Raw genomic sequence first — 27603 nt, 5'->3', positions numbered from 1 at the left:
GGGAGGGAGAGTTTTCAGCTGTGTGGAGGTTTGGGAATCACATGTGAGGTGGCTGATTTACGCTTTAAAATTCAAACCACAGTGGAGGTCAACTGATCAATTCTTTGTAAAAATTGACTTTGGCCAAAAAAAACTCCATCCTATTGGTGCAAAAGATGCTATTAAATATTGATAAAATAATGTTAGAAAGGAGAATGCACAACAATAAAGAGACTAAAACAAAACACTGCACCACCCTGTTATTACATGAAAAAGTTTTGTATTACATGCCAAAAAAAAGTTTTGGCCAATGAAAAGCTTAAACAGTGCTAAATGAGCAGCAAGTTTTGCCCTGGGCAAAACAGTGATTTTAAGGCATAGTTCACCCAAAAAGAAAAAAATCATCATTTACTCATCCTCGAGTCTGTATAAATTCCTTTGTTCTGATGAACACAGAGAAAGATATTTGGAAGAATGCTTGTAACCAAACAGTTCTTGGCCCCCATTGACTACCATAATAGGAACATTTCTTTGTTATGTTGAACAACAAAAGAAGATATTTTAAAGAATGTAGGAAAGGAAACAGTTCTGGGGCACTTTGACTACATTTTTATTTTTCCTACTATGGTAATCAAATGGTGGCCAAGATCTGTTTGGTGACAAGCATTCTTTCGAATATCTTTCTCTGTGTTCAACCAAACAAAGACATTTATACAGGTTTGGAACAACGAGAGAATGAAAAATTCATGAAAGATTTTCATTTTCGGGTGAACTATCCCTTTAAACATTAAAACACAATCCAAAAGGCTTAAAATGAATATTTAATAAATATTAAACCAGGTATGATACTGTATTTCAGCACTAAACCCGTTTCACACACAGCAGGTTACAGCTGGATACATGTGCATCAGTGAGTATAAAATAAATCTAAACTTCAGCAAATAACATTCACCTGTCCACATTTTACAAACAATCCGTGTGAGGAAACAGTCATTCGTGTGACAGTGAATTCATGAGTGTTTTTCTCAAGCCAAACCGAGCTAAGATTCTAGAGATTAACAGGGATGTGGCTGGCATATGAGAAATACAAGCCTAATATGACTGTTTAAGCAGAACGCGTGTGGTTTCCTTCAGGCAGATTTTACACAGCCTTCTCTGTCTCACTTCTGCGGTTCCTCATTCATTAGCCATCGACCAAACAAACACCAACATGCAAAAATGCTAATGACAAAGAAGCGCACAAGCACACACATACGCAAACCCAATTTCTCAGAAAAGGCTAATTTAATATGAAAATGGAAGTTAATGAAGACCAACGTAATTGCCTTTTATCTTCATTAGATGAATGGAAAACTCATTGTGCGTTAAGGGTGAAAAGTGCTGTCCTCCTGCATCTAGCACACGGCGCTTAGATTGTGTGACTTTTAAAGGGGACTGAAAAAAGAGAAGGACAGACTACTGCCTACCATTTTATATATGGTGAGACACGTTAATTAAAAATATGTTTACATTCAATTCTAGAATTAAAAGGATACGTCACCCAAAAATTACAATTCTGTCATTTAATCATTTTAAATGTACACCATTGACTTCTGTAGTAGGAAAAGAACACTTTTTTGGTAGTCGGTGGTTTCCCCAGAATTGTTTCGTTTCGCACTTTCTTCAAAAAATCTTCTATTGTATTTTGAACAAAGACATTTATACAGGTTTGCAACAACATGAAGGTGAGGGAATGATGACAGAATTTTTTGGGGGCGTGAACTGTCCCTTTTAAGTTGTAGTGTAATCTAAAAAAAGAAATCGACAATCACATTGTTAATCTCTGTCTGAAAAAACTCCCAGAATTTCCACTGCAGTTGTCTATGTAGGCAGTAGACGGCAAGGCAGAATAATATAATTCAGAACAGAGCTAGTGAGTGACACAGAAAGAGAAAGCGAGACAGCAAATGATGAAAATGAAATGGATTTGTTAATCTCTCAAGACCAACACAATGGAACGTCAAGCTATGTAATTACAATCTGATGCTTCCTGTGAGAGGCTGTGCAGCATGTCACTGCAAATGTGTCTAACTGAATATACAGCAACGACTGCTAGAACTCATGCCACACAGTTCCTTTACAGGAATCTAAAGACAGAGCGAGTGATGGAAAATAAAACCAAGATGAAACTTTACAAATACTCTGTGGATACCACCTGTACCTCCACCTGTCAGCTGAGCATTGGGAACACACTGCAGGTTTGCCCCATACATGATATTTGATGAGATGATGTTAATGAAGTCTAGCAGTGGAACAGTCCCGGCAGGGATCACTTTTCAACCGATCAGAGAGGCAGGTCTGCCTAATTTATACCTTAGAGGGAGGTGATCACAGCACGCACTGCCCTAATGATCTCAACCTCTCTAGGCAAGCACGACTAGGACTAAGCCCCCAGGCCACAACAAGGGGTTGAAGATGGTATTAAGAGCCCATTGAAGGGAGGGGATCTGCCCCACGGGCAAACGCCTGAGGTGTGAACCACCCACCAGACACCCCAAGACTAATTTCACTAAAGCGAAATGTCGCTAGGCTCCGCCCGCAGGCTGTAGATCAACAGGAGGAGGCAGGGTGGGGACACTGTGCAAGCCAATGAGACGCGGATCCCCTAAAAGCCTCAGATTGGGGATGTCATGGTCTGGATTTGAAAAGGAGTTTGAGGATGATGCCAGTCAGGCTGAGGGAAGCTTTCATTATTTTCAGAAGTCGTGTCATAAAAAGCTTCTGAGGATTTGACTACGTTACCCTCCCGTAGAGCTTGAGCTTAAATTCAACATTCGTACTCCAGCGCTGGTAACACCGCAGAAACCATCCCCACCCTCTTTTGCTCCCCTCTCCCCGATGCAAACCGATGGCACAAACAGCCTCGTTCAGCATTCAACATGTGTCTCTCGCGCAACCAATCCGGTCGGCCACTCTGTTGCTATGGCAACCTCTGTGGCATTACAACGGTACGTGCGCCAGACAGAGCACCCGCTCTGCATAGCCCACCTCAGATCAATCTCTTCTGTTACTGAGGAAAATGGAGGAAAAGAGTGCGTGAGAGAGAGAAAGAGAGAGAGGATTGAATGGATAATTAAACAAGGGTCATGATTAGTACCTTCTCATCCGCTTCAGCAAATCAAATCAAGTGTTATTTGCCTAAACAAATCAAAAGCGCTTCAGACTTCCTTTCACCCTGACGTGTTCTCTTCTTTTAGCGAGTGCTTTGTGTAACACTGCATCGCTTTCTTGTAATTTATACTTCCATACGTTCCTTTGGATGATACACAAAGATGGCAGGTGTGTATGGGGTCCGGGTTCGAGAATCATGAGGCGAATTCACAGCATAGGGCGTGTGGAGGTTTGTTTAATACGGATGGAAGCATGCCAGCCGTCCCTCCCTCATGCCGAGGCAGGGAGAGAGATATCTTGTGTTGAGCGGTTATGGGAGGGGTAGGTCTGTATGCGGCTCTGAGATAAGGGGAGTATAAAATTCAATTAACTGAAAAACCCATACAACAGCATTCACCCACCCCTCTAATTTTTATTATTCTCTCTCTCTCTCTCTCTTTTAATCTAAAAATGACGTGTTTGGATTGCAGACCAAACCTAAAGCTCCTGACCAATCCTTTTAAAGTAACAAGAGCGAGACTAGCCTGTGTGAAAGACAGAGAGTCGTCTGAAATATGCAAACATCACTACTATACTAAAAGTCAGTACAGTACATCTAATGAGCAAAAATATGTGATATAAATGGTATACCTGTACTGTATGTGTGACTGTATTTATACTACATTATATACCTGCACACCCACAGAATAAATTTCAGCGGTTGAGAGGTATGTTCATCATCTGTTTTAATAAAGAGAAAGATGGCACCCACCATGTACCACCCAATGGAGATCTCGCATCTAAATCCTGTTATTTACTGCAGCCATGCTGACTCACCCAAGTCTTTATTAATTCTCACCCTCATTTCACTACTACAACTAAATCTGAGTCATTATACTCCACTGAATAATATGAAAGTCGTTTCTTTCTTCACTCCAAATCTGTCTTATTTTCTTTCTTTTCCTACTCACTAATCCAGTTGACACCCATTCCCCAGAAGTTATTCTCTGTGTCTATCTCTTCTTATGCGCGACTGTACTCTCCTCTCTATCTGTCCGGTCTCTCCTGGTTGGAACGCTAGGGTCCAGAGGAGGGCCTATCAGTGTATCCAGCATTACACGCTGGGTCATTGTGAGGTTTGTATGGAGGAAAGGAGAGTAATCAGAGATTAGCCAGCCACCCAGAGCTCAGTCTGCCCTCTGTCAGAAGGCTGATTAGGGCTCTTTCCCTCTCTCACTACCTGCTTCCATTTCTTTCTCCTGTTTGTCATGAGAGTAAAAAAATGTCAGAGAGAGAAAGAGAATGTAGGCCAAGATTAAAAAATAGTTTACCTCAAAATAGAAAAAATAATATTTGGTCAATTCGTGCATACCCTTGTGTTGTTCCAAACGTGTAATACTTTTTCCTTGCCATAGACGTAAAAAACTGAGGATTGAGGCCGTGTTCAGACCTGACTTCTTTTTCGAAGCTGCTAGCGTCTGTTTTACATTATAATTCCATGGAGTAAAAAACATCCTGAGCGCTTTTTTAAACGCCAGCGCCGGCGTCTTTTTCTGCAGCTCAGGGCGTCTTTTTAAGTTGAAAAAAGTTCAAGTTTTCTGAAAAAAAACGCCCTACGTCAAGCTCCTTTTCACAGCTAACCAATGACAAGCGAGTAGCGAGACCTGTCGTTTCCATAACAACATATGAGGAAGGTGATTGGTAAAGCAGGATCCTTCTCTAAAAAATTAAATGGCGGCCGAAGTGCTGCTTGGAACATATTTTTATATGAATTAAAGTTTATTTTTCACTTGTAAAAACTTTCGATTGCGTTTCTAGCGAGAAATTAGTACTGTAGTTTTTAAAATATGTGGTTGGTTTTTGCAAAGACGGTCTCCGTTTATAATTCAAATAGACTTCCGTTACTCTTCCTATATGAATCCCATATGCACAAACGCTGCCAGCTTTTCTTTTTACTAAAAAAGCGCTCGTCAACTTTTTCTTGTCAAAAAAGACATCAAGTGTGTTCATGGCCTAAAGCATCTTACTGGCTCTATTGTGTACAACAAAATGTTAATAATTATTTACTAAAAAACTCAAATCTGGCATAGAAGACATGGAATATGACACATAATCCATTACGGTATCCATCATTTTTGGTGTAAACTATAGACGCACCGATATATCGGGCAATAATCAGTATCTGTCTATAAAAGCTATTTTTGACACTATTGGCTATCAGCGCCAATACATCCTGGCAATCAAAAGAGGACAGGAAAATACAATGAATTTGTGCTCTGTATATAGGAAATGTAATCTTCAATATTAACAGTCATTATATGAATTAATAACAGAAAGTTAGAAATAATGATATAATCATCAGACTCTGTATCGGTATTGGCAGATATCACCATGAATAATCATTTTTATTATATGGAAATTGTAAAGCGACATAAATAATCTGCCTAACATCTTCCCAACAACAAAAAATAAAGTCATACAGGTTTAGAATAACAGAAAGTTGTTTTTTTCCTTATTCATCTATATAAAAAATGACCCCAACAACAGCCTCCATAACCTGTTTAGCTGTGCTCAGCTTCACTCATACTGCATTCTGCAAGCATTTCAATGCACATTAGTATTCAACTTCTCAACATTGCTAGCTTTCATTAGCCTATAACTCCACAGCACACCGCACTGGTTTGAGAAACTTCAGCATCTCTGCTTACAAACAACACTTCCACCCTCAAAAACACACAAATCTTCACATCTCCAGCAGGCAAGGTGAACAATCTCTCCTCGCACACTCGTTTTAAACAGATGAACAACAAGAATGTTGTGAGGAGAGAACAGCTTTGATTTACAGGAGAGATGCAGCCAGCGTTCAGAAAAACAGCACAACAGCTCTGTAGAGATGGATGAGCGCGTAGAGAGCTGACAGAGGACACGCTGTGTTTGTCCAGCCCTGAGGAGTTTAATGGGATCAGATTTGATCTCACTGCGTATGACATTTTCGCTATTTGCGAGATGCCGAAACGCGCGAAAGTAGTCGAGGAGCGGGTGCGTGCACTCAGTCAATGTGCCTCAACGGTTCTTCTTGAATTAATCTTTCACTCTAATGAAACGCAGAGGCCCCGTATGTGAGGTGCAGATGATGCATTGCTCTAAAACACGGATAAATCAAGAGTTCTGACAGGCCAACTTTTAGAACAATGACATGTAGCATCAATTAGAGAGCAAGACGGAGAGGAATGCAATTCTCTCTATTTCAGCTCACTGATTAAATATTGCTTTTCCTCCCCCTTTCTTTGCTTCTGTCACATTAGAAGGAGAGAGAAGGAAAAATGAGACGTCTATGGAGCACTTCACTGCTTTGATGGGGGGGGTTTAAATAAAATCCTGCATTGATAGGCGCTGCTCAGACCTGATTCATCATGATAAATTCATTTAAGAAATGAGATGTGTAAAAAACAAAGCCTTATTTATGCACTTTCACAACGATACTTGTTGTAGCCGTTTTTGATAACAATGCAAAGTAAGGGACCTTTTTCTGAAGCTAGAAATTAAATGCGCACAGTCTGACAACTCAGCTGCGTCCTTGTAGTAACTGTCAACACATGATTAAAAGAGCTGATAATGTATGCATTTCTTAATGTATGTACGGTTTACTAAATGCCACAATATATCACAAGATCTGTTTTGGCTGTGTTGCAACAGCTTGCAGGCTCTCGGAACAAGTCTGTTTCTTTAGAACCGCTCTGTATCTGAAAGTGATAAATGTCACAAATCAAGAACATACTGGGATAAGTTTTATATTATTTCTGTTTTCATTCTTATACTTTATTTCTCTCCTCCCCTGTACAGTGGGCTCTCGAGTGATAGAGAGAGAGAGAGAGAGAGAGAGAGAAACAGAATATATCACTAAACCTCTTGCCTGAAGCAAATTTTCTCTACATCAGCAGTGTGGCTCTCCAGTAGAGCCTGACAGAGTATAAGCCATTTGATGCTATAAAAAGGATTTCATAATAGACACATTGCCTAAAATAAAATCATTCGAGACATTTATTTTTGTGTGTGTCCTGAAAGGGTTATAATGTGGTTAGAATTGTATAACTGGATTATAAGGGGCGAAATTGTAATTTACGGTCTCTTGGCTTAAGCCTTTTAAGAAAAACAATTCAATCTATGATTTAGCAATTCATTATATTTCATATATCATTTCAATGTCCTTAGAAGTTCAAATGGGATTACGCTAATGGGCATCGCTAAAATGCAGAAAGGGCAGTCATGCTGGTTGTGATATGACACGGTGAAGGCCCATTAATATTTATCAGGTTAAACAGACATTAAGTACTGTTCGAACATATACGCTAATAATATCACACGGTTTGTTAACTGATCAGATGACTAGTGTACTTTTAGCAATGCCTTTCCCTTGAGGATAGTTATGCTTACAAGGCAAATGTCAAGTAATATAAAGAATATACATTTATGTTATAAATTATATAAATATGATTTATCAGAGTACAATTCATGCTCTGTGCTCTCAGACAGACCATCCACAGAGCATGAATTGTACGTTAACTTTTTTTGCACATAGCACTGGTGCTACACAGATTTAAAGTTTTGTAGCACAGGCCAAATAGCTATAGCACAAGTAGTGCAGTTCATTACATAAATAGGCATGTAAATGAAAAAGGACATTAATGTTACATACAGATGGACAAATTAGGGCCATAACATTTTTAGTTTATCCCAAATTCGTTTTTAAATTGTTCCGAGTTCTGTATTTTCAATGTTTTCCTATACAACAGTAAATACCTTTGTCCATAAAAATTACTAAAATAGTAATTAAATAATATAGTAATTGTGAAATTCTTGGGTACTATAGTATTATTTAACCTTACTACAGTAAATATTGAAGTATACTATAGTGTTTACTAGGGGTGTAAGGGTTCAAATTACTCACGGTTTGGTTTGTGTCACGGTTTTAGGGTCACGGTTTCAGTTCGGTTGGGTTTGTACTATGTTCAGGGAAAAGGGACTACTGACAAATAAAAATAAGAACAAATAATCAAGCTACAAGTAACAGCACCAATAAAACAACAGAGCAAAGCAGAAAATAAAAGGTATATATACAGTATCTTATTTTAAGGTAGAAATGGATTAAAGTAATCAAATAAAACATAACATTGCATATGTACAAATGAAATAAAGATGAATCATAATTGAAGTTACAGAAGCTATTGAGTCACAAGCAGTGAGTGATTTCCTTGACTTTTAACAGACAGCAGGAATATGCTACTGTCGCTTTAAGAGGAATGAAACAGATCCAGTACACTGATACTGTACACATGCGTTGTTTTTCGTCCGTTTCTTCCGTTCACTTAAGACATAACCCACTATGTTTGTTAAGATACTCGACAAGATGGGCATGTTGACCTACTTCATGTGTGAATTTGTCCGTTTAAGCGCTTCAAAGACAACTCAATATTTGCGCCATGTCTGAGATTTTCCTTATGCGCGCTTCGGATCTTCTCACAGCGCGCAAGCGAGTTTTCTTCTGCATCATCTTGCACTTAAATGTTTAAATTGGCGCGCTCACAACACTCGGGTGATGACAGCATAAATGACTGGTCATATTACGGCATACGTCAATCCTATTGAAATTTGTCTACGTTATTTGATTTGTTGTAGGTATTAAATGTGTATCCATCGACAAACATACATTAGCTGAACTTTGTCTGTTTTACGCATTATAATTTTTAACAAACCATATTATAAATGCGTCGTCAGATTTAAGATGAGCCGCGGTCCAACCGAACCGTTGGTGGAGAACCGTGCGGTTAAATTTTTTGCCGAGAACAGTTACACCACTAGTGTTTACAAAGTTTATAAATTTACTACAAGTAAATGAGACTTATTTTGGCGGGTCGTCGAGAAGACGCTTGAGTTTCAGTGTGTTTGATGGTAGCTTCACTCAAACAGTGAAACGCTTGTAAAATAAACTTAAAACAACTCTGTGGATGAAGTTCATGCATTCATGTCCTCGTATAGTGAGATACAGAGAAATACACGACTGTCACACTTGTAACATGTGCAACTCATCCACTCGTACACACGCAGAACAAGCAGATGACATATTTAAATAGTAGAATTCCGCTTTCATGATTCCTTCCACGTTTTCCCACTACACGCAGATCAGGGCTCTAGATAATTGGACTCAATGCAGCCGGAAAACAAGTTACAATCGCAAAAACAAAATATAAACGTATAGTTTCAAACATTTCAAAATCACTATTAATCGCGGGATTGGGATGGGACAGGAAAAAAATTCAGCGGGATTGGCAATCATTTTTACGCAGCTGAAAACAGCAGGTGCATTTGGCAGCATTTAAGACGAGGAGCTATGATGCATTATATAAAGACATGCAGCTGTACAAGTACAATGCGTCGATTGGTTGGTGTGGTATTTGTCCCGTCACTGCTGCACTGTGATTGGACAGTAAAAAAGTGCTATAATGAGCAGAGCGCTCTCTTCCACGTTGAACTTTTCAACTCTCTGCGCTTGATCGAACCCTGGCGCTGACAGGGCTCGTTGATCACTTCGGCCACAATGGTAGCATATGCTCCCGAAATTTACCATGTTTGGGAGCATTTGTGCGAGTGCCTGTTTTGTTGTGGTTTTAGCGTTTGTTATTACTGAACACAGTTTGGGCTGTGAGTGTGTGCGTGTACAGTGACAGGCCGGGCATTGACACAGAGAACGCATTTATTCTGAGGCGCTACTTTACCATCATTTGTCTATGTAAACACGCGCTAGATGGAAGTGCTTGACGGATTGTGCAATTCGATCTTAGAAAATATAAGCTTCATATCTATAATAGTACAGTCATGTGGAAATCTAGTCAAATTGATGTCTGAAATCAAACTTTGACGACCTCATAATTAGATGTTGACACTTAAGCCAGATTTTCACAGACTGGGTCACATTCACCCTCGAAATTCTTAACCCATACCTATAAACATTCATATATGTATTAAATACTGTACATCCCTGCTGTAAACAAAGAACTGCTTTAAAAATGGTTTGGGACAAAACCTACCTAAGCAAAAAACATTGGGGGAACGTCCCCAAGGTACATGACACCAATGAACCAATGGGTCCCAATTAACAGACGTCCAAGATTATGCATAAAATCAATCTTGTCCATCAAGTGCTTCCATAAAACCTTTAGCACTGCAAACCTTCCACTGGCTCCATTTACCAAGCGTGGAGTGACCTTTCCCAGCCAGCTATAAAATCAATTTCAAGCTCTAATTCAGAAATATGTTACATGATCATTGCTGGGTGGAATATTAATCAGTGGGTAGAGCCTAAACGCTAAGAGTTTTCTGTCTCTATCAAAGACCGAAGGTTAAAGCACATGGTTTCTTCTCTAACATACTTTATCAGCACAATAGGGCACTTGTGATGGGCAGCGAAGGCAAGAGTGACCTGGAAAGCTACAACTGGGTTTCTTAAACCTATTTCAATGTGGACTCAAAGCACTCCATGCGGTCAAACACAATCAATCCATCATTTCTGAAGCTCAAGCCCCCTTAAGAGCCAGGCCGCTCCCTCAATCCATTCACTCTATCTCTTTCTGTTGAAGGTCTTATCCTAACCCTGGTCACTCAAGTCATAAAGCATCTTTATCTTCATCCAGAGGAAAAAGACAGGTGGAGGGTTACGGTCACACTTAAAAGCTTTAAGTGTTGCCTCAAGCTTAGATGAAGACGGAGAAAAAGGGGGAGTGATGCAAGAGAGGTTCCTTAGAGGCTCCTAAAGTTAGAGAGGGACCGTGTGAGAGCTTTTACCCCTCAATCTTGACCACAGCACAGTTTTTGGGTCTGTAAGTAGTCCACAAAAGTAACGATGTAAGAATTTGTGAGTGTGTGTTTTGACCCCAACATTTATACTCGCGACTGGCTGAGAGGAACAGACAAATAGGCGGCCAAAAGCACAACGACCTGAATCTCGATAGATTACACACGCCAGAGCTCTTAAACTGACTATCCATCCGTTTGTGTAAAGGGAATATAGGCCTTCTCGTTCCCATAAGCCTTGCAGGAAAATGCACTATCGACTATTATTGCTTCAGCCTGTGTCGGACAAGTCTGACAGACACAGAGAGGCATATTCCATACACGCCAACAATGGGGACATTCACCCCACAAACACAAACGGCCTGACCGGTTCACTTTTTGTGGTTAATTACAGTGTCTCCTTTTGCAGATGAGTCTGATTTTAATTCGCTTTCCTGCTCCGCTGAAGTGTGAAACACTAAAGCCCTGGAGATCAATTACTGAGGGGTATTTACACTATGGAAAGGCAGAGGCGACACGAAGGAGGCTGACATGCTGGGAGCACATGTTCAGTTTCTCGGCCACTGGTCTTTTCCCACTGCACTCATTATACTGTCAATCTGCACTCATTATACTGACAAAGAGATTTTTACGTGCTTGAAACCACTCAGAAATACACTGACATTGCAGTTGCCTATATACTATATACAAATGTATTAGACCATCACCACCAATTGTAAGGTTTGTATAATGAATCCACCCATACGAGTAAGCTCTTTAGTCACAGTATTATTTTTAAATGCTACCACAAAAGTAGTGTAACATTTCAAACAAATCTTCAGAGATCGACAAACCTGAGTAAAACAAGCCCAAGTAAACATGAAATCCAAATTGACACAATTTACTTTCCTAACAGAAAAAAAGTAATTCGGAATTGTTTTAGGTTATTTCTGTAGGTAATGCAGCCCTTCAAAAGTCTCATCGATGGTTGATAAAGGTTAGAGCATTTGCAAATAATGACACAATTTTACAGTAAAAAAGAAGCATTACTATTAGGGTATGTCAAGATGGTGTTAAAGGTGAGCTTGACATTCAGCCTCCAGGTCACGGTCAAAAAGCCTTCTCAAATATGGACTGTAAGTGGAGTTACAGTAGGGGAGCATTTCTTTGAAAACTACAGCAGACCGGCATTCAGATCGGGCTCCATTATGGTATGGAACATGCTTTTCATGACGCAATCAATTTCCAAAAAAGTCTGGTCCGACTTTACTCTTTAAATACCCTGCTAAACTCAAGAACATCAGGTTAGAAAGTAATATAGGTTGGAGAGTTCATGTTTACCAGAAGCTATCTATTCTAGCCTATCTATAAGAAGGCTGATAACATGAATATACAACAAAACTATACAAAGAACTCCTCAACAACTAGCCGTTCACAAGCACCTCTGAACTCACTCCACGCGCTCTGTGTGCATAACACAAGACACTGACTAGTTGTATTTAAAAAGCAGATGGCACAGTTAAAATGAAGATGAATGAGACTGAAGCCTGGTGTTAGATGAGAACTAATTAGCCTGGTCAACTGTGGCGTTTGCCCGACTGCAGAGGCCTGCGTGAACATACACAAGCCCAGGGCTCTATTAGTCAGCCCAGGCAGGGATGAAAACACCGGGGCAAGGGCAGCAGTGGCCTGCCCCATGGCTAGACTCCCACTTCCCTTCCACTGCCTCAGAGGAGCGTGGGAGGGAGGGCGCCACACTTGATATCCCAGAATGCCCTGTGTCCTTCATTACTTTTTGCTGAGAGCCATATGAGGGGAGTTAAATATTAGCTGCGGCAGTCTCACTTATGATGGATCGCGCTCTATTCTACAAATCTGTCTCTCTTTTTCCTCGCTCGCTCAGTCTCTTTTCTGTCTGTTCGCTCTATCTTTTCTCCGCACTCCAATCTAATTTGAGATAAGTCGTAAGAGAACACCAGTGGGAGCTGAGAGCAGACTTTATCAGTGCTCTGGGTGGGCGTGGGAGGAGATCTTGAAGTAATTGTATTCCTGTATGCTTGCAGGGATTCCTATTAAAACCAATAACAGCTAATGGGGTTACAGCTTAATTTTTTAAGTGCCTTGATAACGATTATGAAGCAACCTTTGACAAGACAGCCGTGTCTGTTTATCTTACGTTGCTGATGCATATTAAGGGTAAGATCAGCAATGAACACAAGAGTGGGAAACTGAACTCTGATTTATTGGATCTTGATGTTTGCAGCCGCTGAGAGGTAAAACGGGGACATCTCAAGGCAAACATCGTTTTCGACAGTATAACAACGTTGTGTAAAATCTTGTAGAATGAAAATCTGACATAAGAGCTAGATAAATCAAAGTGAGACTCATATGCTGTGTTTTCCATGACAACGCGCAAGCTGACAAAAGCTGAACCCATTCATTACAGAAAAAAAACCAAGGAATCGCTAAAATAATTCTTGACATGTAGTTGCAGAACGGAAGTCTCAATAGAGCGCAACATGTTGCAATTTTGTGACCGGGCCTATCTGTGAGAACGTGAAAAAACAAAAGAGTCATGTCAACAGACGACATTAAGTGAAATAGCTTCTTCAGCAAAAACGTTCCCACTGATTCTGGGCATTTGTGCGGTTTGGCTGGAGATGTGGCATTCACGGCACACAGTGAGATCCTGGATGACACATTAACACCTGGCGGTAACGGTAGTGGGCGCATGACATTGATTATGACCCTGTTGACTCTGACACTTACATAAACCATCCAATCACAAGCAGACATCATTTAAGAGCTGTAAGCAGCACGGTTGGCTGCAAGAACACAGAGAACAACTTAAAAGCAAATAGAAGAGACTGAGTCATGCAATGGACAGGTAAGGGAAATTAGCCATTCAGGTATAGCGAATACAAAACGTGGTCTTTCTTACCCCTTTCACACAGACAGGATGCTGGTGATGTTGGCAAATCAACCTGTCTGCTCACATCAAAAAAGGAAAAATAAACCCCCCCCAAAAAATGGTCATCAAAATTATAATGGTAGTCAGAAGAGCATCAGAACTGTTTGGATTCCTACATTCTTTTGTGCTCAACTGAACAAAAAATTGTTTTATGGTAGTAAATGGTTGCCAAGAACTGTTTGGTTACAAGCATTCTTGTAACGAAATTTCCTTTTTGGGTGAACTGTTCCTTTAAATGGTTCTTCTTGTCTGCATTAGATAACTACTGTACTTCAAAACAAACTGTTTTTCTTTAGGTATAGATTTCTGGTCAGAAATGAAGTAAATGTATTTACAGTCATTACTTTATTTAAATATTAAAGTTATATCAGGCGTCACACCGTGTCTATACAAGACGCGGTACGATGTGACAAAAGAATTCATTAGAACCCATTATAATTTTACATTTTGTCCACACTGGATGCGGCGCGGCACAATGCAACAATCCCATTAGAACAAGTGTAGACACGGTGTCAGTTAAAAGCTATATCAGGTGTCAGTTACTTTATGTCACATTATGGCAACATAATGTAGGTTCATATGTTTGTAAATCTCCTGGAGAAGACGGACACAGACAAGCACCAGCATTTTGGTAAAAACAGAAGCTCAATTATGAGTCATTTAAAAAAGCAATTGGCTGGATCTGGACCTACGAAAGACCATTACTGTATATTAGGAAGCAAATAAAAATCAATATAGAGAGCAATGTAAGATTGATATAGGGCAACACAGACATTCATCCAAAGCAGATCATCAGGGTTAGTGAATGATAATGATGCGATTAATTGAGAAGTGAGACGAGGCAAGCAAGAAGTGGAGAGAAATGCTTTCATTCCCTCAGTCGTTGTAAATTCTGATTTTACCATGGTTGTAGTCTTTCAGTACAGGTCTGTGTGGACTCATGCTGAGCCGCTGAGTTGGTTGATCTGCAGAATTGGGATATGGGACAAGACAAGAGTGAGAGCTGCACACACACACACAACACATATACAAGCAGACACACACACAAAAACGTGCGATGCACAAGTTCATCTTTTACACTGGATTTCTTTTCCATTGTGTCCAGAGAGACAAGCTACACTTTAAAGAATGGCTCAGGTTTCTTGCAGCGTTTAACAGGCCGTTCTGATTGGACCGTTCATATTGTTGGGCTCTCCAGACAGCATAATGATTTCTATTGAAGGTGGTCAGCTGCATTACACTCCATCAGCTGCTGTAATGCGAGAGGACGCGGATATGCAAGGATAGTGGGGGGTTGATTCCGTGCCGATTTTCCTGGTTTGAAAATTGATTTAAGATCAGCTGACTTTTAACCCTGTATTTCTGTTTCAGACTGTTAATACTGAACAATGATAGATCAATATAAATGTATTGCTATATAGACACTGGCATTCAAAAGTTCTATTTTTCTAAAATGTGGAAAGAAAGAATACAAGTAAGTAAGTATTCTAAAACCACATATAAACAACGCTGATCCAGAACTTCCTTATTCCGTTTTTTAGCTTTACACAAATGTTTGAACAAACTACAACCAATAGAACTATTATTACAGAATCAAAATGCTAGACAAATATCTGTAACATTTTATTATACATGTAAGACTATAATCTTAATGAATATTATTTTTATATTTAATTAATATTACATAAATAAAAAGTGAAATCGGAAGTGCTTCTAGACCAGTGTTTGAATCTTACAAAGTGGTCTATACAGCAAATTCATTCGTCATAAAAGTCTCCACTTTACTCGTACACAAAGTCATGTTATGGGATGTAACTAAAACTGCAATAAAAAGGAAAAAATAAGAAACTTGAAATAGAAGACTTGGAACAGAATATAAAGGAAAAGCAGCAACCAAAGAGTGCACAGCAGAGGTTGCGCTATACGTCATTTTGAAAAAATCCGTCATAATCTATTATTACACGTCGTGGTAATTAGCATGTTTGTGACGTCATCACGCAGTACTTGCGTTTACTCTCGGAACTTGCTGTATTTTAAAACAACTCAATGAAGCCGTTATTGTTTATGTTCATTGATATATTTAATCTTTCTGTTGTCAGACATTAAATAATAATTACAGACAAATGTTCATGTTCATATGTCCAGTCAGTAACTGACAGGTGCTGGTAAATGGTGTTTTGTAATGTTACTCACTCACTCAAAAGTAAGCTGCGGTTTGGTCATGAATGTGCTGCTTCTGCAGCTCACTGAGCAGAGAAGACGCCGAGACAGACATTTTCCCACTCACTGAAAGCTAATGTTTGTCCAAAAAGACCCTAGTTGCATTTCTAGTGTTTGAGGAAAAAACTCTATAAACATGGCACTGGGCGCCTTTGTGTGTTTGCGTGCACGGGATGCGGGGTCTGTGACAGATGCATCTGCACCGCGAGTCTCCGCTGACCGTGCATGCATTTTGCCGTTTTCCAAAACAGACCAGGCATTGTTAGTAAGCTAATGAATGGAAAACACACGTCCCTTCGCGATCGTGTTCAGGGCAGGGGTTATAGCCAATGATCACGCTCTAATGAAGCGAAATGACATACGGGGAGTTACAGATTGCCCTTGTTGTAATTTGTCGAAATGACGGACGGCTTTCAGGTTTTTCCATCACTTGTAAAAAAAATCTGTCAATGACGGAGAATTTTCGGTTAACGCGACCTCTGGTGCACAGCAAAGACTATATGGGAACTCTTTGACACTGTGGGAAAAGAAGAACCAAAACATACGCCTCTGTTGGTATTGAGTATGTTTGTGAGTAAGGCTCTGAGTGCTTGTGGCCAGATTGTACTGATATACTCTCCCATCAGTCTGAAGGACTGGCCAAGCTGACAGTAGACGCTCAGCAGTCAGCAAATACTAAAACTGCTCTCTCACTCAACCAGCACTCAGCTGGGTGAACCTCAAAACATAGAGACTGTTAAAAACGTCTCACCTCTTAGTGTACTAGAAAGAGAACATTGTAAATGGCCAATCAGAATCAAGAACTGTCCAAAGATAATTCTAATAAAGAAAAATAGACTTTGTTTTCTTTATGCAAAACAACCATTTTTTCTTTTGATTACAGACAAAAATATTCAAGTTTATAACTAAAACTTTACTACTTTTCCAGGTTTTGTGTGATTCACCCAAGTGTAAGGTTGAACAAACAAACAGGCAAAAAGCAAAGACACCGATGCCATGAGAAAGAATGAAGAAAGCACAGACTCGAGAAAGGTAAAGAAATGAAGGTAAAAGCTTATATCTGAAATGATGAAGGGATGTGAGTGGAGACTCACCTCGGGGTCTAGGTGCTCTTTTTCGGCGGTCCCTGAAAGCGGCTCCAGACTGCAGTGCCTCTAGCAGACAATCCATCACACCGGTCTCATCGTTCTCTACAGGAAAGAAAGAACAAACAAGAGGAAACATTAGGATGCAGAGGGGTTATTCCTCTACAGCGTCACTATAACCGGCCTTAAGGGTCTCTGCAAGAACGTTGAAAAGATTACAGGTGCGTTCTGTGGGCAGTATATCACGGCGTAGATTCGGACAATTTGAGAGGCAGACAGGCCCTTAACTCCTCTATACATCTCCTGTGCGCCCCTAAACAAATCCACTACCGTACGTAGCCTTTGGAGGGCCGGTCATAAAAACAGCTGAATGGTTGAGGCTGTTAACCCCAGGTCACTGGCTCTCACACGAATGATACCAGAGACACGAGGAACACACAGTCGAAGTGATGCAGATAAACCATTCACTATCACAAACAAGTGTACATATAAATAAATACATTTTCACAATCTTAAAGATATCTTATAAATGCCATAGGAGATTTAATATGCTGATGATCTGAAACAGTGAGGACCACTTCAAATGGATTCACAAGTCGGTTTTAGGCATGTTTGTTTGGACCTCACAAGTGTAAGCCTGCACGCACACGAACACAATGACAGAGAATAAATCAGGTTGGCAGGCAAGTGTGGTTTTCAGCAGGTTTACAGGAAAAGGTTTGAATGAGAAAAAGCTTGTATGTTGGAAACCGTGGATGGGAGAGCATGGGCAAGTATTACAGGCCCTGACACTGTAACCTCATTATTAATCTTCACACTGACACAACAGGCACACACATACACGCAACAAATCAAAAGCATGCAAGCGTGCTTGCTTACACTGCAAAACTACCCTTCCACCTTTTGTAGCAACAGGCTAAAAAAACCTGTTGTCTTGGCGGACTCACAATTAAACCTTAATCTGGATCTTCTCTGGGCCAGCACTGCTGATTTCACTGGGCTATTAATAGAAGAGATCTTTCTCCCAGCCTCTTTTTCTTAAATGTCTAAGCAAACACACACACACACGCACAATTAGATGGGTTTTATAAAGGGGGCTATTCAAAGCTGCTTTGAGATTGTGTCATTGTCATCAGTGTGTTGCCCTCTGTAAGAAGCCAGGCAGACTCCGTCATATACGCTGATAATTTAGTGAAACTATTTTCAATCAGCAGCTATTGTCTGACTAAAGGAAGGATAAAGAGAGAGCGAGCGAGAAAAAGAGAATTGTGAGGATATGTATAGTTCTTTTGTACAGACCGCTGTCAGTATTTCTCTCTCTCTAGTGGGCAACAATGAAAACTATCAGCAGAGAGAAAGCCAAGAATTGTTGACCTTTACAAGCCAAGCTTCAATTAGACATAAAGAGGGTGCGAGTCTGAAAAAAGTGTGTGTGCACATGTAAAGTTAGAGACCAACCACTTACCAACAAAAATAAAGTGCCTTGCAAAACTAAAAATACAGTAAAAACAAATATTACTTTACTATTTACATTCTCCAATACAACGTTTCTAAGGACTTAGTAACACCAAACTTGCTATTTGCACAAGTATTCCAATGCCTCATTGTAATAATTTGTAGAGCTCAGTTTGCAGAAATGACAGCTGTAAGTCTTCTGCTGTGAGCATGTACTGGCTTCACAGTTCTGGCAGTATTCTTTGGCACTACTTTCAGTTAGTTGGACAAGTTGAACCTTTCAAATAGTGCCCGGATCATAATAGGACATTTCCAGAGTTACTTCAATATTAATTTGATCCTCTTTTTGGAAAAATATGTCCTTCCTTGTGGCAGAATATATTACAGCATTTCTCTGTTTTGCGCATCATCGATTCTCCTCATTTTGGCTAAAAATGGCTCTATGTTGGGCTTCACGGAGCACACAATCCTACAGTCCACTGCAGCTGGGTTACTTATTTGGCAAACTCAAGATTTGCTGTAGCATGGTTCTTTTTGAAAAATACACTCCTTTGTGTGACTCCTCGACTAGCCGGTGGGACTTGATACTGTACGTTGACTGGTCCACCGTCAGTCCATTGACAGCTACTGACCTATGTAGGCCCTTCAAAGTAGTTTATTTTGGCCTCTCTCTAGCTTTTTTCCTGCTTGTTTGTGCAGAAAATCTTGAGGAACGACCCTTTCTAAGCAGTGTTTGAAACAGCTTTTGCTTCCTGAGAAAGGAACCAACAGTGCCCAGTGAGACATCCAAAGACTTTATTCAAGAGTTATGTTCAAAGTTAGACGTAGTTTCTATAATTGATGCATTCATTTCAAATTTGCTCTTCATTGATTTTCACAGCTGTAATTCAAATTCACACCATGAATGCTTAACCGTGGGAGTTTTTTGATATAGAAATTGTGGTATTAATTTTAGTGATTCCCCAGTAAAGAGCAATTATAAGGCAAGCGTGTCCTCATTAGGACAATTGTATTCATCGAAGAGCTTCCACAACTCAGGTACAGAGTATTTACATAAATAAAAACTATTCTGTGCTAAAAAATAACTTGATTTAAGAAAATGTGAGTAGTTCTTGCCAATACATGTACCACTATAATGCCAGGGTACTGATTTGTGGTTGTTCATTCCAAACAGTGAGAAACGAGTTATACACTAACTTCATTATTTAGATTTGGACACTGTAAATTCCATAATAGCAAGTATAGACAATAGATGGTTTCAACAGCAAGAACATAAACAAATGTTGCATGGCCCAAAGTTAACTTCCGGTACACCTCTGCAATGAATCAATAAGTGTTGAGTAGTTTAAATATAATTTAAAGTGATAGTTCACCCAAAAGTCCACCCTCTTGTCATTTCAAACCTGTATGACTTCCTTTCTCACACATAAGACAAAAGAAGATATTTTGAGGAAAGTTGGTAACTGAACAGCACTACCCAATACCTAAACATAACAACTACCTTCCTAATTATTAATAAGCAACAAATTAGGAGTTTATGGAGGCAAAAATATTGACCTTAAAATAAAGTGTGACAACTTCGGTCTATAGTTTTGGGTGTCTTAGAAAGGCTAAAAAAAAGCAAATGACAAAATTTCATTCTAGGATTTGTCATATAGCCACTGTATATAAAAATAAATCGCATGATTCCAAAAAACATTCCCATTAAATAAATAGAGATTTCAACTTTCCCTGTAACTGTATGCATTCACAAACCCTATCTCCCTCATCTCTCCTCTGACAAAAGCATCATTCTAAATTAACGGTGGACGAAGGGATTATTTTTCACCGCTGAACACCAGCGAGCGAGCGAGAGGAAGCGGCTGCCACTGAATGGCAACCTGACCACGAGAAAATGAGGCGTGAATGTCAATCACTTATCTCAGTGTTCCAACACCATCCAGCTCACCCACAGGGCCCAGGACTACTACAGCTGCCGTCACGGCAACCGTTCAGAAAGCAGCCGCTTGCAGAAAGACAGACAGGTGCTCACGGACAGGTGTGAAAAGACAAAGGTGCTCTGCTAGCAGGTAACTCTGCACTGCTGAGGGTCAGTGGGGAATTTGTGGAAGCGAAAAACAGGAGAAGAATGATTCATATGGTCAAGGGGGAAAACATAATGATTAGTAATCTGGTATTGAGTGGGGGAGATGTAATCATGGCAAGGCAGATGAATGTCCGAGTGCATTTGTGTGTAGGGGTGTACTCTTCAGTCCACCCACATACACGCCATCTACTTCTCAATCACATCGGACTAATTACATGAAGCCTGAACCCAATTTACAGGCAAAGAGGCTGCATTGGTAATGTATGGAACACACATGACTCTCAGAGAAGAAAGGGACAGTGTTTTTTATTTTTTATTATTTTTATTATATATAGTTATATTTGTATTTAATTCTAAGCATAATGGTCACACTTCAGTATAGGGGGCAATTCTCGCTATTAACTAACCATTAACTATGACTTATAATAAGTCCCCAATACACTCTTAATTACTTGAATATTAATAGTTAGTAAGGTAGTTATTAGGTTTAGGTATTGGGTAGGATTAGGGATGTAGAGTATGGTCATGCAGACTATGTGCTTTATAAGTAATAAACAGCCAATATGCCAATAACAGGCATGCTAATAACAACTAGTTAATAGTGAGAATTTCCCCCTATACTGAAGTCAAAAGTGTATTTGTGAATACTGATTTCAAATATCAATATATAATCTGAAGTCTCAATAACAACTACAAAGAGACTATTCTACCCATAAAGCATGTGTACAGGTACCTCTTGCGTCACCTGTTTTAAAATGATCTGTGACCGCAAAATATGTAAAGTGCCCCAAATCGTTCACCAATTAGGCTCCCTTTCAGTAAAGGTGTTCAGTCAGAAGGCAGCAAGACAGCCCACCAGGTTTTGAAAAAGAGTCACTGTCTAGGATTACATTTGCATCTGAACAGCTCTTCAGATGGTGCATTTCCTCTTCTTTTTGAGAGACAGGACCAGATAAGCAAGTTGGGAGGGACGGGAGGACAGCGGGAAGGTGCGATTTGAGGGAAATGGAAAGAGAGAACCTGAAGGAGTGATAAGTGAGAGGAGGTAGCCTGCTGGGCCTCTGATGGAGGAGAGAGGAATGGAGGGTGGTTTTAATAAAGAGCTGAGTGAAGAAGAGAGAGAAGGTGTGAGGAGGAAGAATATGGTGTGATTTAGCCCAGAACGGAAAAGGCATTTGGCTTGATTGCTGTAGCCTCTCTTCCCTCTCCCCCTCTTTTATAAATACAAACCTGAGAGAGAGAGAGAGAGAGAGAGAGAGAGAGAGAGAGAGCGAGAGAGAGCGAGAGAGAGCGAGAGAGAGCGAGAGAGAGCGAGAGAGAGAGAGAGAGAGAGAGAGCGAGTGAGAGAGAGACACTGAGGACATGTTCTGACAACTGTTCCTCAAATAAAACCTAATAAATCTACATGGTCCAGTGATCAACAGTAAGAATCCTTGTTTTATCTATAAACTATACAAATCATGCCGTTTTAATATTTTTATAGTATTGAAGTCTTCAAATGGTTCTCTTTTTAAAAAACCACCCCAATCAATGGTGCTTTTACAAATAATAGAGCAAACATCGCTAAATACTAAGATTGTGTACACAATACAAATTCTAACAAAAGCCTCAGTCAATATAAAACAGCATTTACAACCTTTTACCTTCCATAACAAATTTCAAAAAGTAAAACAGAGCACTCGCAAAGAAAAAGAAAATCATACTTTTTTCTGTTTGATCAATTATGTAAACTCTTATTTGCCATCTACCTGTATTTACATTATTTACTTTGGACACACCATAAACAAGTAAAACTGCCCATCTGTGACACTATCTGCAAAGCGTACATCTGGCGTGGTCTGTGTTGAGAGGACATTTACATTTAGTCATTTAGCAGACACTTTTATCCAAAGCGACTTACAGATGAGGGAAACAATGGAAGCAATTGGAACAACATAAGGACAACAAAAAGCACAAGTGCAATAAAAAACTGGTCTCATAGCACAGTATACAGAGCTACGTTTTTTTTAAAGAGTAGAACAGAGATAGAAGTCAGAACTGATCGGTCAGGTGTTGAAAAAAAAGAGAAGTGTTTTCAGAGGAGGTCTGAAGCGCTTTAGCAAGTTATGTACAGGATCTTTAGATGTCCTACAATTAAAAGTAAGCACAATACATGAACCATATAATGCTATTATGACTAGTCCCATACGGAGTAGCTATACTTTAATGTTACAATTGAGGACATTTATGACCATCTCACATGAGTGACATACTACAAACGCTAAAGCGCCAGATCCCAGACACACTGTTTGACATCCCGCTCAGAGTCAGACCTGAGATCAAACAGACTCTAAAGGGACTAGACAGGTGTTTGCACAGGAACAGAACAATCATTTCTGACAGACCTTCAGCCCCTCATCATTATGTCCATTCGCTCTTGTGTTTATCTGAAGAGGGTGAAAGAGAGATGACAAATAATGAAGACCGCAATTACGTCCCCTATAATCTTTCATCACGCCGCTTTTCTTGCTCTCGTCTTTCACGTCGCAATTTCTGAATAGATGTAAAGAGCACAGTTTCTTGGGTGTCTGTCTGGTATTGCTTTTGACAAAATGCCACCTGCTAATCTAATTTGTCAGATGCATATTCTGATTATTAAAGCTTTTAAAGGTCAGATATTTTCAGTGTTCTCTATGAAACAGGAAACGGAAGTAAAAGATAAAGGGAAATTTGCTGGATCTCATGCAGAATCTCAGCAGGACTCAGAGGCCTACAAGATCATATATATCTTGTGAATTCTTGATTTGTTTTATCATGAAAAATTGAACATGCATGGCACAAGCAAATCTACGTTTAAATTGATAAACTTTGCCATCAATGTCAACTAAAATAGTCTTATTATGTAAATTATTCATTTCTGTCTTTATGCCACTTAGCCCTGGCTACAATGAAATCTGATTGGTTCAAAATTCCCAAATGCTTAGCTGTAAATTAAACGTTACATATGTGCTTTTCTCCTGCAGTACGAACAGACAAATTACTTGTCGATGGAAACTATCGCACCTGGTGTAAGATTTTCAGAAATGGACTGTTAGATTTCGTCAGGGTTTTATTTAGTCACGCTTTGTATTTCACCATACTACATGCTCCCTTATGTAGGCTATAGGGGTCAGGGTTGACTCCATCAGCTAAGTTTAGAGCTCCAGGGAGCTGGGAGCACCCCATGTGGTTTCCTCCTAACAGAAAGGCTGATATCTGGGGCAGAGTACCTAGAATGCTGGGCTTTAGTGCACTTCCTGGGATTAGAAATAGTGCAGGCTAGTGTGTTTGCTGTGTGTCTATGGAAACATGCCCTAATTCTGTTAGAAGTCTGGTCTGTTGCTTTGAACGAGCACAGAGACCCTCCCCTTTCTCTGAAAACGTGATCATGTATTTCCATATACTCCATTGGTCTGGACGTGAATCGCTGTTGCCCGCGTGTGCGCGACTCCAAAACCTTACAGTGGAAACTACCGCACAGCTTCCTCTCTGGCTAACAGCGGCAAACCAATTTATTATATTTTCTTTTCTGTCTCAAAACCTACCACCCACCACCAAAGACCGGGCTGCTTGCGCTAACCCTAACACGTACAGAGCGCTGCCTCTCTCACCGGGGCGGTTCGGATTACCACGGTGCTTTAATTGACAGTCTCCGTGGAGACGAACAGGAGAAGTGGCAATGGTAACCTGGAAACACAAAAGAGCCTATTTGTGCTGTCTGACTTCAGACAGGAGACAGACATCATCAAAAAGTGAGAGTGAGAGAGGGGAGCGAGAGCGAGAATTGTTATTATTTGTGAATAGAATCCAGCCGTTCTCTCTCACTTCCAAAGCAGTGCACACACTGCGTTCAGTGCAGCCTCGTGCGCTAAAGAGCTACACGCACACGCGTGTAAGCCAGACATCAGAGCTCTGAGCTGGAGCGCTGGAAAGAAAGAGAGTAGTGACAGAAGAAGAAAGGAGAGATAAAGAGGGACATGATTAGCAACTAATTGGTGTGAAAGAGATTTGTGATCGAAAGCAGACGGGGAGAAGAGGAAGCCGTGGATGGTCTCTCTTTGAAGGCGACGTTTCTAAGAAGCTTTGATGTCGCCCCAGTCTGCGTTTGCAGCTGCACCTGAGACAGGACGAGCGCTAAAAATGAATATTTGTGTAAAGATGTGCAGAGACTTCAACACCTGAATGAAATAAAGTGCATACATTACAAATATTTCAATATATAGTCAGACGATTAATCGCATCCAGAATAAAAGTTTGTGTTTACATAATATATGTCTGTGAACTGTGCATATTAACGTTGTGTTTATAAACACATGCACATACATGCATATATTTAAGAAAAATATAAAAAATTATAAACGTTGAAAAATTCAAGTTATTGGAAAATATAAATAATACATCTCAAAATTGTATTAAATGTATATACAAATTTATGTGTATGTTTTTGCATTTATAAATACAAAAATAATATGCACATTGCACGGACACATATTAAGTAAACGCAAACTTTTATTCTGGATGCGATTAATCGCAATTAATCGTCTGACAGCCCTAAATTAAATTAATTCTTTAGTAATTATTTTACTTATGCTAACGACACACTTTTTACAATACAACTGTAATCAGAATTTTGTCTTGAGTGGCTGCCTGATCAAAAACATATCATAAACATATCATAAAATGTATAGTATTTCTGCACTAAAAAAGCAAGCACATTCTTTGGCTTCAATCCGTTCAGTGTTAATTCATATGGTAACGCTGAATGACACACACTTGCACTCAAACTCAGGTGGCACAGGGTAAGAGGGGGAACTCTGAAGCTCGGCATCTGCGGATGGGAGACCAATCCCACGGATTGACTGGACAGACAGCAGTATTAGCTGAAGAGACACCTGAGGCCTCATGAAAACGCTGTGTTTTTACACACTCCGACCGATTGGGAAACTGCCAGAGTCTGATAGGCACACACCCACGTACACACACACGCACACTTGTTTACACGAACACACTCTCAACTTCTATATCTCTATCTCTGAATCAGCACACACTCCTCCACCTGTGGCTCTGCCACTCCACTGACAAAGAGAGAGTGAGAGCTACACTACCAGAGCCTGCATGGTCTGGTGTTGAGGAGCCAATCCTTGTAGGAGGATACTGCTGGTGTTTGATTGATGATGATGAAAGGAGGATAAAAAAAGTGAGCTGGAGTGCACACACAAACAGGGGAAGTAGAGGGAGTATCCATAGCATACATCAGAAATGAGTTCAGTAAGGTTCAACACTTCCCCTTGTAAACGCAGAAAACATAAAATGGATTTTCAACCCAGGATGACAGAGATCAGACTTTTAATTCCAGAAGTCATGCTACTGTAAAACACCTTTCCCTCTGCTTACTATAAATCTTAGAAATTCCAGTAAACTCTTCAGCAAAGAACCTGCATGAAACACAAACGGCCAGTTTAAAAAAAAGCAGATAGAAACAGCTCATTAAAACATTGTTTTCAAAAAACGAAATTTCAAATTATACATGAAAACAGAATGTATACAGATAATGTAGGCTGTTCGATCAACATTCCGTCTGAAAGAGACAATGACTCCTTTTTACATTGTATATCAATATGTTACTTATACGCCAATAAAACCAAAGAAAAAAGAAACAGCATCTCTTTTTCTGAGGATATAATCCATGTTAAGCACAAAGCTGAAATGTCTAACTAGAACACACCCAACATATAAAAGGCAAGAAACCGAGTGCCTGGACAGTGTGTAGTGCCCCCTGTTGAGCACAGACAGCAGCGACATGTTTTCAGTGAACATGAGCAGTGGAGTCTCATTAAGTTGAAACCAAACCACTTTCTTTCTGAATGACTGCTTTGAGTCATTTAATAAAATCCACATTTACTTAAAAGGTTGATTAGAGTCCTGCTCCGGAGACTTAAACAGTGAGATTTGTATTTCATGAAAGTGAAGGACAGCAGTCAGAGAAAGAGAAAATAAAACCGGCAGAAACAAAGCCCAGCAGAATCAGCCAGACTTCAGTATGGTTGCCTATTATAAAACCTTGACTTTACATGACAGAATAATATCCCTCCCTAGTGAGGCTTATGCTGTTCTAAACAGATAAAAAATCATCCCTCCCAACCCACTTAATAGCTGAACTTCACTTCTTCCCTTAAAATCCCTTAAATGTGACTCACATCAACTATGAGCAGAAAAGTTGCTAACAGTCCATACAATTTTACTTTTGACCTTCTGAAACAGCCACACATTACATATCTGTGACTGGCACCACAAACCAGAAAGACTGATGCATGTGTATATCTAGATATACCGAGGCATATAATGACATTGAGACAATAACCTTTATATTACACACATTAAACATCCTATGCAAATTAGGTCTATGCATAATTAATACGCACTAGGCCATGAATTATAAATTCCCAGATGTCTACCTACCTCTGGATTTCTAAACCGCTACCTGACATTAGCTGACCTTCTGCTATCAGAAATATTTTTCAACCCCACAATGACTAACTAAGCCCCGCCCATGACAAAGCCCCACCTCTTATCCTACTGCACAGAAGACTGCATCTCCCATCCCCAACAATCGGTTTCTTCATCACTACTACATGTCTACCCACAACAGTAAACTTTACGCTCTATGAGATAATGTGACTACTGATCTACTCTCTCCATAATGGTATTTGTAAGTGCGTGTGTGTAATAAGTGCATAAAGAATGCACCGCAGGGCTGCTCTACTGCTGTATTGACCCAGCGTGAGACCTGATACTGACACAAAACCCATCCCAGTCAACACTGGGAGCACGCT

At 39.9% G+C, this 27603-nt stretch overlaps 1 protein-coding gene across 3 annotated transcripts in view; it reads right to left on the bottom strand.

Moving 5' to 3' along the window:
* diaph3 (diaphanous-related formin 3) overlaps positions 1 to 27603 on the bottom strand; it is a 261201-nt gene that overhangs the window by 39061 nt on the left and 194537 nt on the right. For 2 of the 3 annotated variants that reach the window (XM_057362480.1, XM_057362481.1), the window contains 2 exons: positions 17221 to 17316; positions 14809 to 14871 (listed from right to left, as the gene is read on the bottom strand). In XM_057362480.1, the coding sequence (XP_057218463.1) occupies positions 14809 to 14871; positions 17221 to 17316 (159 nt within the window). The remainder of the gene's footprint in view (positions 1 to 14808; positions 14872 to 17220; positions 17317 to 27603) is intronic. The other variant, XM_057362482.1, reaches the window with a different exon arrangement.

Source organism: Triplophysa rosa, linkage group LG20 (assembly GCF_024868665.1).
Source record: "Triplophysa rosa linkage group LG20, Trosa_1v2, whole genome shotgun sequence".
Taxonomy (NCBI): domain Eukaryota; kingdom Metazoa; phylum Chordata; class Actinopteri; order Cypriniformes; family Nemacheilidae; genus Triplophysa; species Triplophysa rosa.
The sequence above is the reverse complement of the archived record's forward strand: the minus strand, read 5'-3'. Positions and strand labels throughout refer to the sequence as shown.